At 33.3% G+C, this 12,025-nt stretch overlaps 1 protein-coding gene across 2 annotated transcripts; it reads right to left on the bottom strand.

The window, feature by feature from the left end:
- Positions 1-699: 699 nt before the first annotated feature.
- LOC105337946 (uncharacterized) lies at positions 700-11,209 on the bottom strand. Of its 2 annotated transcripts, none has more exons than XM_011442895.4 (6): positions 10,980-11,209; positions 10,458-10,561; positions 8,644-8,830; positions 3,876-4,016; positions 1,879-2,008; positions 700-1,373 (listed from the first exon to the last, which is right to left on the bottom strand). In XM_011442895.4, the coding sequence occupies exons 2-6, from the start codon at positions 10,541-10,543 to the stop codon at positions 1,222-1,224; spliced, it is 696 nt and encodes a 231-aa protein (XP_011441197.3). In that variant the 5' UTR covers positions 10,544-10,561; positions 10,980-11,209; the 3' UTR covers positions 700-1,221. The 2 variants fall into 2 exon arrangements, with proteins under 2 accessions (XP_011441197.3, XP_065921311.1); XM_066065239.1 differs by having other exon boundaries at positions 10,458-10,631; positions 10,980-11,208.
- Positions 11,210-12,025: the final 816 nt, after the last annotated feature.

The following is a 12,025-nucleotide window of genomic DNA, read 5'->3' as shown; positions in this document are numbered from 1 at the left end:
ATAAAAAAGCTGTCACCATTCAAGGAATAAACAATCGAAAACTTGATTCCTCTTCTGGTCACTTAAAATAATAGTTTATAGATTGATTGACACTTCATCATTTCATGTCTTAAATAAAGAAAAAACTATGAAACAAACATTTGCACCTTTCTAATCTGAATTAGAAGCTACAACCAAAAAAAAAAAAACCCATGGCCTCTATGATGAACTCTGTCATGTAAGCCAGTAACAATTTTGTTAACGTGTAGCAAATTAGAAGGTTAAGGGCCCTTTAAACCACATAAATTATACTTTTTTATGACCATAAGTCACACACATGGATATTTAAATATCTAATAAAATTATTTTCATTGATGGGTTTATTTGTCTGACTTTGTAGCTGACTTGATAATGAATCGGGCAAGGACGCACTGTTTTAAATAAATAATTGAGTACTCGACATCTGCTTGAATCAAGCCCCACATTATTTGACCAGACTGTCCAAGTAAATTGACACCCCTAATTAAAATGCATACAATTTCTATGTATGAAATGAAGCAAAATGTCTAATATTTGATGTTTGTAACTTCAGTGTTTGCATAGGACTATACTCTATAGTAAAAAGATGTATCAATAATGTCTTTATTTGTATGTGAAAAAAGTAAGCTACAATTATGAATCTCCAAATTTTTTTTTAACTGAATGTAAAGAGAACAAATGTGTCATATACTTGGAAGTTTATTTTCCAATAAATGTCACATAGAGTTCTAAAATTATATATCTTAAACAATTGATACATGTCACAATACACAATATTCACATTAAAATGATGATGATGATGCAATAAAACAATTAACAGCAGCTTTTTAGTATGGACTAATGATCTGAGATCTATAGTTCCAAGAGTCAGTAAAAGATGAGGAATTAATGAGTTAGCACAGATATGGGGCAGTACTTTCTGTCACTGTAATTATAACAAGTATGGGTAAGTACTTTTTGTCACTGTGTGTATCAGTGGTCAAAGATATGGGTCAGTACTTTCTGTCTCTGTATCAATGGTCACAGATATGACATGGCACTGTCCCTGATTCGGTACTTTTTGTCCCTTGATCAGTATACTTTCTGTCCCTAGGTCGGTACTTTTTGCCCCTGGGTCCGTACGTTTTGTCCCTGGGTCAGTACTTTTTGCCCCCGGGTCGGAACGTTTTGCCCCTGGGTCAGTAACTTTTGCCCCTGAATTTATCAGTGGTCGTGAAGTACAACCCTCATGGTCTCCAGCTGTACCACCAGTCCCACCAGACACAACACCGCCAGCACGGACAGACAGATGATGGGGTCCCGCCGACGGCCCCGGAGATAGGAGGCCGTCATCAACATCAGCACCACCTGGTTCACTGCAAAGACCAGAGTTCAGGTGTGAGTCTAAAGAAAATACCACACCAGTTATTGGAATTTTTACTGTTTTCATTCAGATTTGATACTTGTTATTTCTTAATATTTCCATTGGTTTTATTGCATTTGTGAAATTTAATATCTCATTCATCATAACTAACTTGTCTTCGTTGGCACGTTTTTGTTTTAAAAAGGGAGAGCAGAACTATAAATCGGCAACAATCATAATAACATTCAAACTTCAAATCTCTGTTTCGTAAGGATTGAAGGGTGGAAGAGGGGATCAGTTGTTTCATATAGCAAAATAGAACTTGCGTACATGTATCAACTTTCAATATTATTTTTTTCACTGTGCTAAAAAAAATGAGAGACGACTTAGCTTACATGTTTCCAATATTAGATAATGGTTGGTTGACAAAAAAGGGAAAGAACACCCCCCCCCCTTCCCGTTGCTACATGCCCGCTTTGGCACAAGTTGAGTTTATTATGTAAAAAATGAGAGTGTACTTCTGTGGTTGGTCATGTTCTGTACAATTTTCGTCTTCTGACTGGCAGTAACACAGTGTATTTCTTTCGCATTGTCTGCAGTAATGTCTATAAAATAATTCTGTAGGCCAATGTATTTGTCTGCTGTCGTCTACAAGAAAAAAAGGTGATTTTTTCAATACATGTATGTATTTCGTCATTTCTATTTTTTCATTTAAAAAGATTATTAATACAAAATTATTTTTAGCTTATTTTCTTAGAAAAAATGGAAAATTTGCGACACTTAACTTTCGCGAAATAAATCGAAAGTATCACGATTAAACGAGTAACGTTTGCGTTTATTCGCGAAAATTGAAAAAAAAAAATAGCCACGAAAATGAGCTCAATGGGCTTTCGTATAGTATTTGATATATTTTTATCACTTTTAATGTCCCAACCACAGACATTTCTTGTTTTCACCTACATTCATGTTTCAATACATTTTGGTTACATTCCTTGTTGCTATCTTGTAAAAATTGCCGTTTATGTCTTAAGAATTGTAGCTGCTCGTAAAAGCAGTGTCGCTATGAAATTTTGATAAAAAAAATTCGAAACACAACTATTCTTTACGTCCAATACGCGGGAGCTGCGATTTGTTTTTTGGTGCATTTCAAAAAATTTAATTTACAATAGAACCTATATATTAAATACCGACAATTAAGAAATCTAATGTATTGGATATCTTCAATGTTTTTTAAATCCTTATGTAAAAAATCAAAATATCAAGTTGAAAATTGAAGTTTGAAAATAGTAACTAAAAGTAACAATTGTCTGAATTTATAAAGACATAACAATTTAACAGATGTCTGCTCTTTCTAAAACCTTTGCAACCAAATGTACTTTTTCCAATTCTTGCCAATTCTTTTCGTTTATTTGTAGGCCTATATATTTCTGTATAACATGTAATTCATATTCCTGACCTGGTTTTAAGTGAATAAAGGATTTGAATTATATAAAAACAAGACTGTTTATATTTCCACTTACATGATTGTACACTCTGCCCAACTGTATTTCATTATTTGAAGATACTTTATCATACAATTATAAGTTATATCTACTCAGTATATAAAAAAAATCTTTTAAAAAAAATTACGTACTAACTGAATCAGATTGAAAATATCAGAAACAAAATATTCTTAATAGAACTGAACTAAACAAAATCTGAATCGTTTCAGCCAGAGAAATGTGAGAACCAGAGAAATTTACTGCAAAATATTTGCCTTTTGGAAATCATCATAACAATTGCAATTCTTTTTAAAATTAAGTTTCATTTATTATGTTTGAAAGTTAAGACAATTCCATCTAAATACTTTTAAAAATCGGATAACTTGTAAGATTCTATCAAAAGTGTCTCAAATATTCAAATTCCTAATTTTCAACCTGGTAACCATAGGAACAGTTTTCATATTTTACACATAATTTCTGTGTAAGATGCCGTTACTCAATGGATTAAACATATTCCACCAGAGGCTATTAAGATTTGAATAAATCGAAGAAACAACTATATTTTTGAAATACCATGCAGTTATCATGTAACACTATTGAAATTGAAACGTTTCTTTTTCCCCTTCATGTAGTTGATTGTTTGGATCGATATAGATACTGTAAAGAATTTACATTTGTGCGCATTATTCGCTTCAAAGAAGTTTATTTCAGTTTGTTTTTGTTCTAATGCACGTTTGAACTCAGTCCAGTTTGTCCTAAAATAAGCTTATCAAAATTGGACCGCAAAGGAATTAATGGGCATGCGGGGATAATTGGGTTTGCCGGGGAGGGGGGTCCGAGGCCTTTTTTTTGGTAAATATATACCATGTGATTTTAATCAAATAGAAATTTCCAGGGGGGGGGGGGGTGTCCCCATACACCTCTCACACCACAGGTCCGCGCAGGGTGCGTCTGTATTTTATAAAAATGTATCTTACTATATTATGTGAATAAAATATTTAGGTATTTTTATAGATGATTTATTAATTACTTACCAGAGTGGTGCACCACAGGGCTTTAAGCTTCTTCATGTTGGAGACGACGAGATAGATGGCCGTGAGGTGATACACACACATGATGGCGAGAACGATCAGGTTAGCGACATTGATAGAAGTCACCTCACAGAAACAGGCAAGCTAAAAACACAGTACACAAAGAATCAATGTAACGAGGCACATCTTAACAGCTTGAAAGTGTAATGAGTGGTTTATAATCAACTTCATTTTACAATGTTACTTTTGAATTACGTGTATAATATTGCGTAAGCCTTTAAAGGAGCATGGTCACGATTTTGGTCCAATTCTATTTCTATGTATGTATTATTTACAATGCTTTAAAAATGCATTTCTAATGATCAAATAAAATTTGAGAATCTTTCGTAGATTTATAAGCAAGATACAGAGCTCACAATTCTTTGTCATGTAAACAAGGCTCGTGCCCTGTTTTTGTTTACATAGGTTCAATATACCAGTGAAAATCTTTTTCCAGCTTATTTGTCTATCTTTTTATTTAAAGCATAGATAGTTCCGTTTAAACATTTTTTTTTTTACTTTTTTACTTCAACGTTCAAAATGTAAACAAACGCTTTGTTTATATAGCGAAGAATTTCAAGCTCTGTAACACGCTTATAACTCAACAAATGACAATTAAATTTCGGTTGCCTATTAAATATGCCTTTCTACGGAAGCCCGTAAGTGCCACATGATATATATAAAGAAAACAAAGAAAATCGTATATTTATATATATAAAGAAAATGATATATATATATATATATATATATATATATATATATATATATATATATATATATATATATATATATATATATATATATATATATATATCGCATGTTTCTATATCATTTAAAAACGCCTAATCTAGATACGAAGGTGGAACACATTAATCTGTAAATATATTCATCTAACTATTGCTTTATCACCGATTTGTACTTTTTAATGATTTTTTTTTGCTTTTAACAACATGTACCTACATCTTTTAAAACCACACACTGGTTTTTTTTTTCATTCTAAAAATGTGAGGTGAGAAAAATCCTTTCTATATTGATGCATACATCGTTTTGAAATCCCTTGTTCAGAAGAAAATGTTTATGATTCAAGTTTATGATGGGGACTTCGCACAGTAAGTAATGTTGAAAAAAATTATGCACGCAATGCAAAATATTAACAAACGTTTACATGTCCTTGTTCTGAAATTCTTAAATAGTCTAGATTACCTTTTCGTGAAATTAAAATTAATATTATACTGTATAAAACAGATTTTAATTGTTCCGGGATTCGAACCCAATCAAAAAAGTCGGACTAGGTTGCATAAATATTCTGCACAACCACTTGACAAATCTAGATAAATCATGGTAATATAATAGAATCATACACGTACTTGTATTTTTAGAAATAATATGGGGTTTTCTTTTAGCATCTTGGAGTTGTAAATCATTAATACTTGAGCCGGCGCATTTTTGCTTCTCAAACATAACAGCCAAAAGAAATTGGTGCACATCATCTGGGCGAATTACTAAACTTAACTGATGAAAACTTAGAACATTAACTTAAACTTAAACTTAGAACATATTGGCTGTTTCTAAAGCTAAACTCGGATCGAACACAATATCACTATTATGTATATTTGTACATGTACCATACCATTATTGCAATATTGCATTTTTATCATATGTAACAACATTTGTCATAAGATGTATGTCTTGTGCAAATAAAGAAAGATATTATAATTATCAATTATATTACATTTACTTACATAATTTGTTTTTTTAACTATGTTATTTCTTTGTGATGCCCTATTGGAAATAGATAATCTATCTATTCTTCTTTTAAATTGAATGATTAGCTTTCCTGTCATTAGCGACGACTAAGACATCTAATATTGTTACCTAATCAACACTCGTATACGAATAATGTAACAACAATCTGATAACATATTGAATGAAATACTCAGTCCTGCAGTTTCATATTTTCACAGCTAGAGCCTTAATTTACATCAACATGTTAGAGTCATATTTAATAGGCATCTGCTTTCGAAGAGATGGTGATGGGATGGGAATCTTGACCTAATTATGTACAATCAAACTTAGCTTGCAAAATACCCCCATTAGCAAGTATTTGGTAAACAATGCCTGCATGTAAATGCCGATGAAAAGAACGATTAAGATAAGATAATCAGGATTAGTATACTTTAATTTGTGCGCTAGGTGTTTAGCGTCTTGTCAACAAATCCCGCAGCTCTTTTAAAGTAGTCCGAGTATCGCACTACGTCATAATACGGATTTTACAATATTGGTTCGACTTTTACAAAGCGTTTTTGATACCCGGTATTGATTTTGCTCTACATCGCTGTTGTAAACAATGGCAATAATAAGCAATATTAGAACGGTAATATATGTATTCTATGAGAGATAGAAATGATTAATGCTGAGAAACTCGATTCTGTTAAAGTAAAATGAAAAACGAAGTTTCTGATTGACCAGGATCTCAGGTATGCTTATATCTTCTTTGTTTTGACCCCCCCCCCCGAATTTTTCTTTTTCTTTTACTAAAACCGGTTTTAATTTAGAGACAGAAGCTATTTCGAAGTTAATCAATCGTCAATTAATTAATTTTTAAATGATATCTAACATTGTTGACAGATCAGGGCAGAAAACTGTAGCAACATGTGATTTTCGTCAGGGTCTACTTGGTTTAGAGCTTATAGCGTGAAAAGTAATCCGTCAACATATAATTTATTTTACCAAATCTTTTTTCTAAGATGTCAATCTATAGAATAAACACCATAAATTTAAGTTTGAGTCCATAAAATAGTAAAAAAAATTACCAAACGCGATACTAGCATTGCATTTTTTGTATTCTATTGTGATACATCAGGTCCATAAAGCGTACTTACTTACAAAAAATTGCGCAAAATTATTGATAAGATATGGCTTAAATAAATATTTATACTCTATTTTGCATGTTCAGTTCTAATTTTCCCAAAATTTGTAATTATTTTGAGGAAAAACGGACGTCTGGCAAATTTCATAATTGTCAATAATTTTCGCAAGGGGGTACACCCGTCTGAGAGGTGATAACAAACAAACTAGCATGTAAACATGCATATTTTCTTTTGTATATGTATTTCTAGAATGTATATTTATCATTTAAAGCTAAGCTTTTAATGATTGAGCCCATTTAGTGCCGAGTATAGGACTACCTTAAAGATAATTACACTGCATGATAAGCAAATTGACTCTCCCTGGCAAACAAATTGTAATATCTATATTATTTCTTTCCGGTAATTCATGGTTTTGAGTGAAATACATGTAAATGACTTGTTCTATAAACTTGAGACTTACATGCACATACTTTGTAGGTGTTTTAAAGCACGTTGCATCAAAGAAAATGTAGGCAGTTTCGTTTGAAGTCTATTTTTCTACAAATGCTGTGCATTTAAGGCACGAAGCATCAAAAGAAATAAAAGTTGGAGGAACAGTTCCTCAAAATAATTTTACACGCACCTTCGCTAGCCGGCTAGCAAAAGTGTTTTACACGGGACACCTCCGTATTGTGATGAACATCCTATTGTAATAAACAATAAATTCAAGCTTAATATTATGATTTTTCTTTACCAAAATTATTTCCTAACTGCGTACCGCAATGGGTTAGGTCGTTGATTATGAATATGTAAGGCATGAGTTTGAATCTCGCTGGGGTTTATATACTTTTTACCTTTCAAAAAAAAAAATTAAAACTATTTTCTGGTCAAACATTGCAAAATCTGAAAACTCTAAAACGGTGGAAGTATTTTGATGACACGCATTATGTACTTCTGTCCACATTAATATCTTTAGATGTCTCATACCACCTTGATAATATTAGGGGTAATTAATGAAACAAATCTTTTCCCTCCTTGCACCACGTTCTTATTCATTTTTTTTTTTTACTTTTATAAGTAAAGTAAGTAACTGTTTATTATATTGAAATTGTGCATATATGACACATGTATGTCAAAGTATATATCGAAATTTCAATTAATTGGCACCCGGGTCTTTGGACATATTACTAAGTCACTTTATACAACTGTAACTTACAATACATATAGTAATGCCTGCATGATTTCAAATTTACATTATATTAACTTCTAGACATTACATTAATAGGACCAAGTGAAGAGTATATACGAAAATTACATTTCTGACGTACAATATTTTAACATATTTGCTTTTGAATGTTATTTTTCCTGAGTTGGTAAGTAGAGTTTATAAATCAAGCAGTTGGTAATGGGTAATTATCGTTATCGTCTAGAATTCTCGCATAACGCTTCCGATGTCCAATGATGCAAAATGCATAATTGTCGATATTGTGGTGCAGAACAGCTTTACGCGGTGACCAGGCCACTGATGGCTCTTTTTATCATTTCCCCGTTTGTTGTTGTTGGTTTTTTGGTTTCTTTTTTTTTCTTATTTTACATTTTAACTGACATTTTGATCTATCGAGTTCGTTACTTTCCCAAATAATATTTTTTTCAAGTCTTTTTGATTGCATTTTATTAGCAGATATTGCAACACCCGACAGAGAAACCACAATTTCATTAGAATTCACGTTTACAGTGCAGTCAGGTTATCCTTACCTATCGCATCGATCGAGTTATATTATAACGAATCAAAATCGCTCGTACCTGTTGCTGTAAAACACATTTTACTGTGCAGCGTATGGATGTATCAATGTGATCTTTCTACTGCCATACAAACCACTCACAGGGATAGCAACCGCGGCATAGACCAGCATCAAGTACCAGACGAGCAGGGCCAGGACATCCCCCCGGGAGTTGAACTTGCCCCCGACGGGGAGGATCCTCCACACATTGTATTGCCGACCTCTCCCTTCGTTCACCTTCTTCAGGAACTGGACATGACTTGCGATGTAGTTGTGGGTGATGTATGGACTGAAGCAGACGAGAGTCAGAGTTTTAAAAAAAAACCAAGACCGACACTTCGCAACATGACAGTACTTCTTGGATATTTTCTAGAAGCATAATATAGAGGAGAGAAGCTTGTGTATTATCACAGCAGAGAAAGTACAAATACATCTGGTAACCCTTTTTTGCGATAATGATTTTTTGGATATCGAACAGGATATGTTGAAAGTTTTAATTCAGAGTCCAAATAAAAAAAAATTAAATATGAAATTACTATAATTATGAAAAGAAGACATGTCCATAGATAAGTATGTAAAACAATGATGATCTGTGTATACAATTTACAGTGGCAGAAAAGACGTGAAATCTCAAACCTAGTCGAAATGAGACATTTTTATTGACGTTTTTCATATGGAACACAAAATACTTTAAATAAAGCTGGATCAAGCAATTTTTTTCTATTTGTAATTACTCTTGGGGTAGTAATATCCTTGAAGAAACTACAATATTTGTTCAAACTTGCGCTCAATGTTTTATGGAGGAATAAAGCATTGTTGTGCAAACGTCTATGAAAGAGGTTAACTATACTCGTAAAATGTCATATTTGTAAATTAATGGCATTTGAAACAAATTAGATTTAAGAATACTAGTAAGCTTCTGACAGGCTACATCTGTGCAAATAAATCCTGTGTACACAGCAAATTAAAAATGATCATTTTAATGGTCGTTTTAGACCCGTATCTCAAAGTCCTGTAATTGGTCACAAAATTATGAATTTCGATGCAAATGTATAGATAAGTACACGTTTTGTTCTATATTTGTACATGTTTTGATTCTATATTTGTACACGTTTTGATTCTATATTTGTACATGTTTTGATTTATTCAACCGTTTCATGCTTTTTATTGACCGTGAATTAAAAGTACAACATATATCCGGTATTGATATCCTATTCCATTTTATTTTATTCTGTTCCATGGCCAGGTGACACATAACAATACTACCTGTAAAACATTTCAAAAATAAGAAGAGACAGAGTTACCTATAAGGCTCACTAAGGGGAGCGTACCTCGCACATTGTATGCAGACGATGACATCATGACTATAGTGGCGATGCAAAGGGAGAACAGGGGCTATAGCTTACCCCTTTACTTCGTAAACAAAATTGTTCCTTAAGAATTGCCCTTTTATCTTAGATATATTGCACTTGTAAACCATTAGGACCTGCCTCCCCCTCCTCCGAAAAACAATGATACATGCATTTACCCCCTCCCGACCCCGGTCAAAAATTGTGTCGTGCATGGTTTACAATGTGAAAAAAAAAACAACTCAGAAATCTCAACCCTGTGTAATCTTTTCATGAGACTTCTCGCACAGGTTTTATCAAGTCAGTGGATGGGACTGCTTACTGCTCACACACAACTCAACACCCCTCCCTGAAATCGTCATAAGTCTTACATACCGGTATGTACATGCATATGTCAACGATATATTTCAAGGACATAAAAGGTGGCTGGGTATACGTATGATATCGCATAACATCCCCCAATCTCTTTTTCCGGACCAACAGTTATAAAGTAATAATTGTTATACATGATGTAGTCTAAAATATATATATACATGTTCGATATTAACTATATTAAAATATACTCACCCCTCTCTGATATTGCTGACCAGTCCTCTCACACGGAGCTCAAGCCGGTGGGTGGGGCGTATTTGGGGTGTATACTCCTCATCCATTGCCCCTTATATACATCGCTAACGGAAGAAATGAAATAGAATGTGTGCACATAAAAGAACACAGTTTTTGACTCCGTACGTGGTATTCCTATAATGAGAAAAGGAACATTCATGCAAAGATATCCAGCTTTCGATTTGTACGTGATATCCCTTTTGTGTTGTGTGGTTATTGCTCAGGGGGAACAGATATGTTTACCCATAAATGTTTCACTGAATGAGGACGTCAACTGTAAGTTTTTATTGGAGTGTGACAATGTTTTTAAACTGCAGATAGATTAAATTTTGTAGTACACATTTACCTGTCCGTAATACTAAATACCCATCATATACCCAATGTAATAAAACAAAGCAGGTTAATTTCGACGAAATCGTTTTCTGCATTGTGTCATTTTTGCAAAGGATATGATTCTGTTAATAAAGGACAAAGTTAGCCTACCTGTATAGGTCTGTTATCAGCTGATTCCACACCTGGACCTCTAGGAATGTCCACAGCAAACGAAAACCGCTGATTAGGGAGTTTAAATGACAATATCCGACTTACTTAGTCATCCGTAATATAACGTCAGCGGATTGAAAAACACGCGAGTTTTCTTTATGTTATGTCATACTCTGAATATACATCCGTAAACAATGACGTCTATACGGCGCTGCCATCAACAGTAAACACATTTTAGTCGGGTGACAGAATTTGATACGTTCTGTTTATATTAAACCCTTTTTTAAATTAAAATATTTATCATGAAATCGCTGTAGAGAGGCGGATCTTCTAGAAATCAATACTGTCGTCACTGATCTGTAGCCGATGAACAGGACGTCGATACAAGCACGTTACACCACAGAGTAATTAATTCTACAATTAATTCCTACAGACATAAATTCCAGATATGCTTGCAAAAACTCAGATCGAGAGATTATCGTAAAAATTGTAAGGTCTTACAAGGACAATTACAAGAACACCACAAGTTATTGCAAGATTGCTGCCTTCTCCAGAGACCCAAAAGATTAACGCAAGTTTGCAATGATGTAATAGGTCTATAAGAGTCGGTTGTAACGACGTAGCAAGATGACTGCGATCACTTTACGAAATAGAAGCGACTTTCATGGATTGGATGATTGTGACGACTTGCAGAGGTTATCGCAACAAGTTCGAAAGAAGCTTGCAACGGCTTCGGTTTTTAACTTTTTATGCGTGATTTCGACGATTTGAAGCGATTTCTGCAACTATAAATGGGAATGATTGAATCATCCTCAAAGAACATTATAATAATTTCCCCTTAAATTAAGTAAATGCCATGTTGTAAATTTTGAACTTACCGGATGGCAGAAAATTAATACAAAACTTGCAACATGACAACTTTGTGTGAATTTTGTATTTTACCATGGGGAGAAATTTTGACAAACTCTTGTTGAAGACATTTTCGTGAAATTTGACCTACTATTATCTATTTTCAAAAGAATTCACAAATGTACCATTTTATTATT

This window comes from Magallana gigas, chromosome 7 (assembly GCF_963853765.1).
Source record: "Magallana gigas chromosome 7, xbMagGiga1.1, whole genome shotgun sequence".
In the NCBI taxonomy this organism is placed as follows: Eukaryota; Metazoa; Mollusca; class Bivalvia; order Ostreida; family Ostreidae; genus Magallana; species Magallana gigas.
Note: the sequence above shows the minus strand (reverse complement) of the source record. Positions and strands in the feature narration are given on the sequence as shown.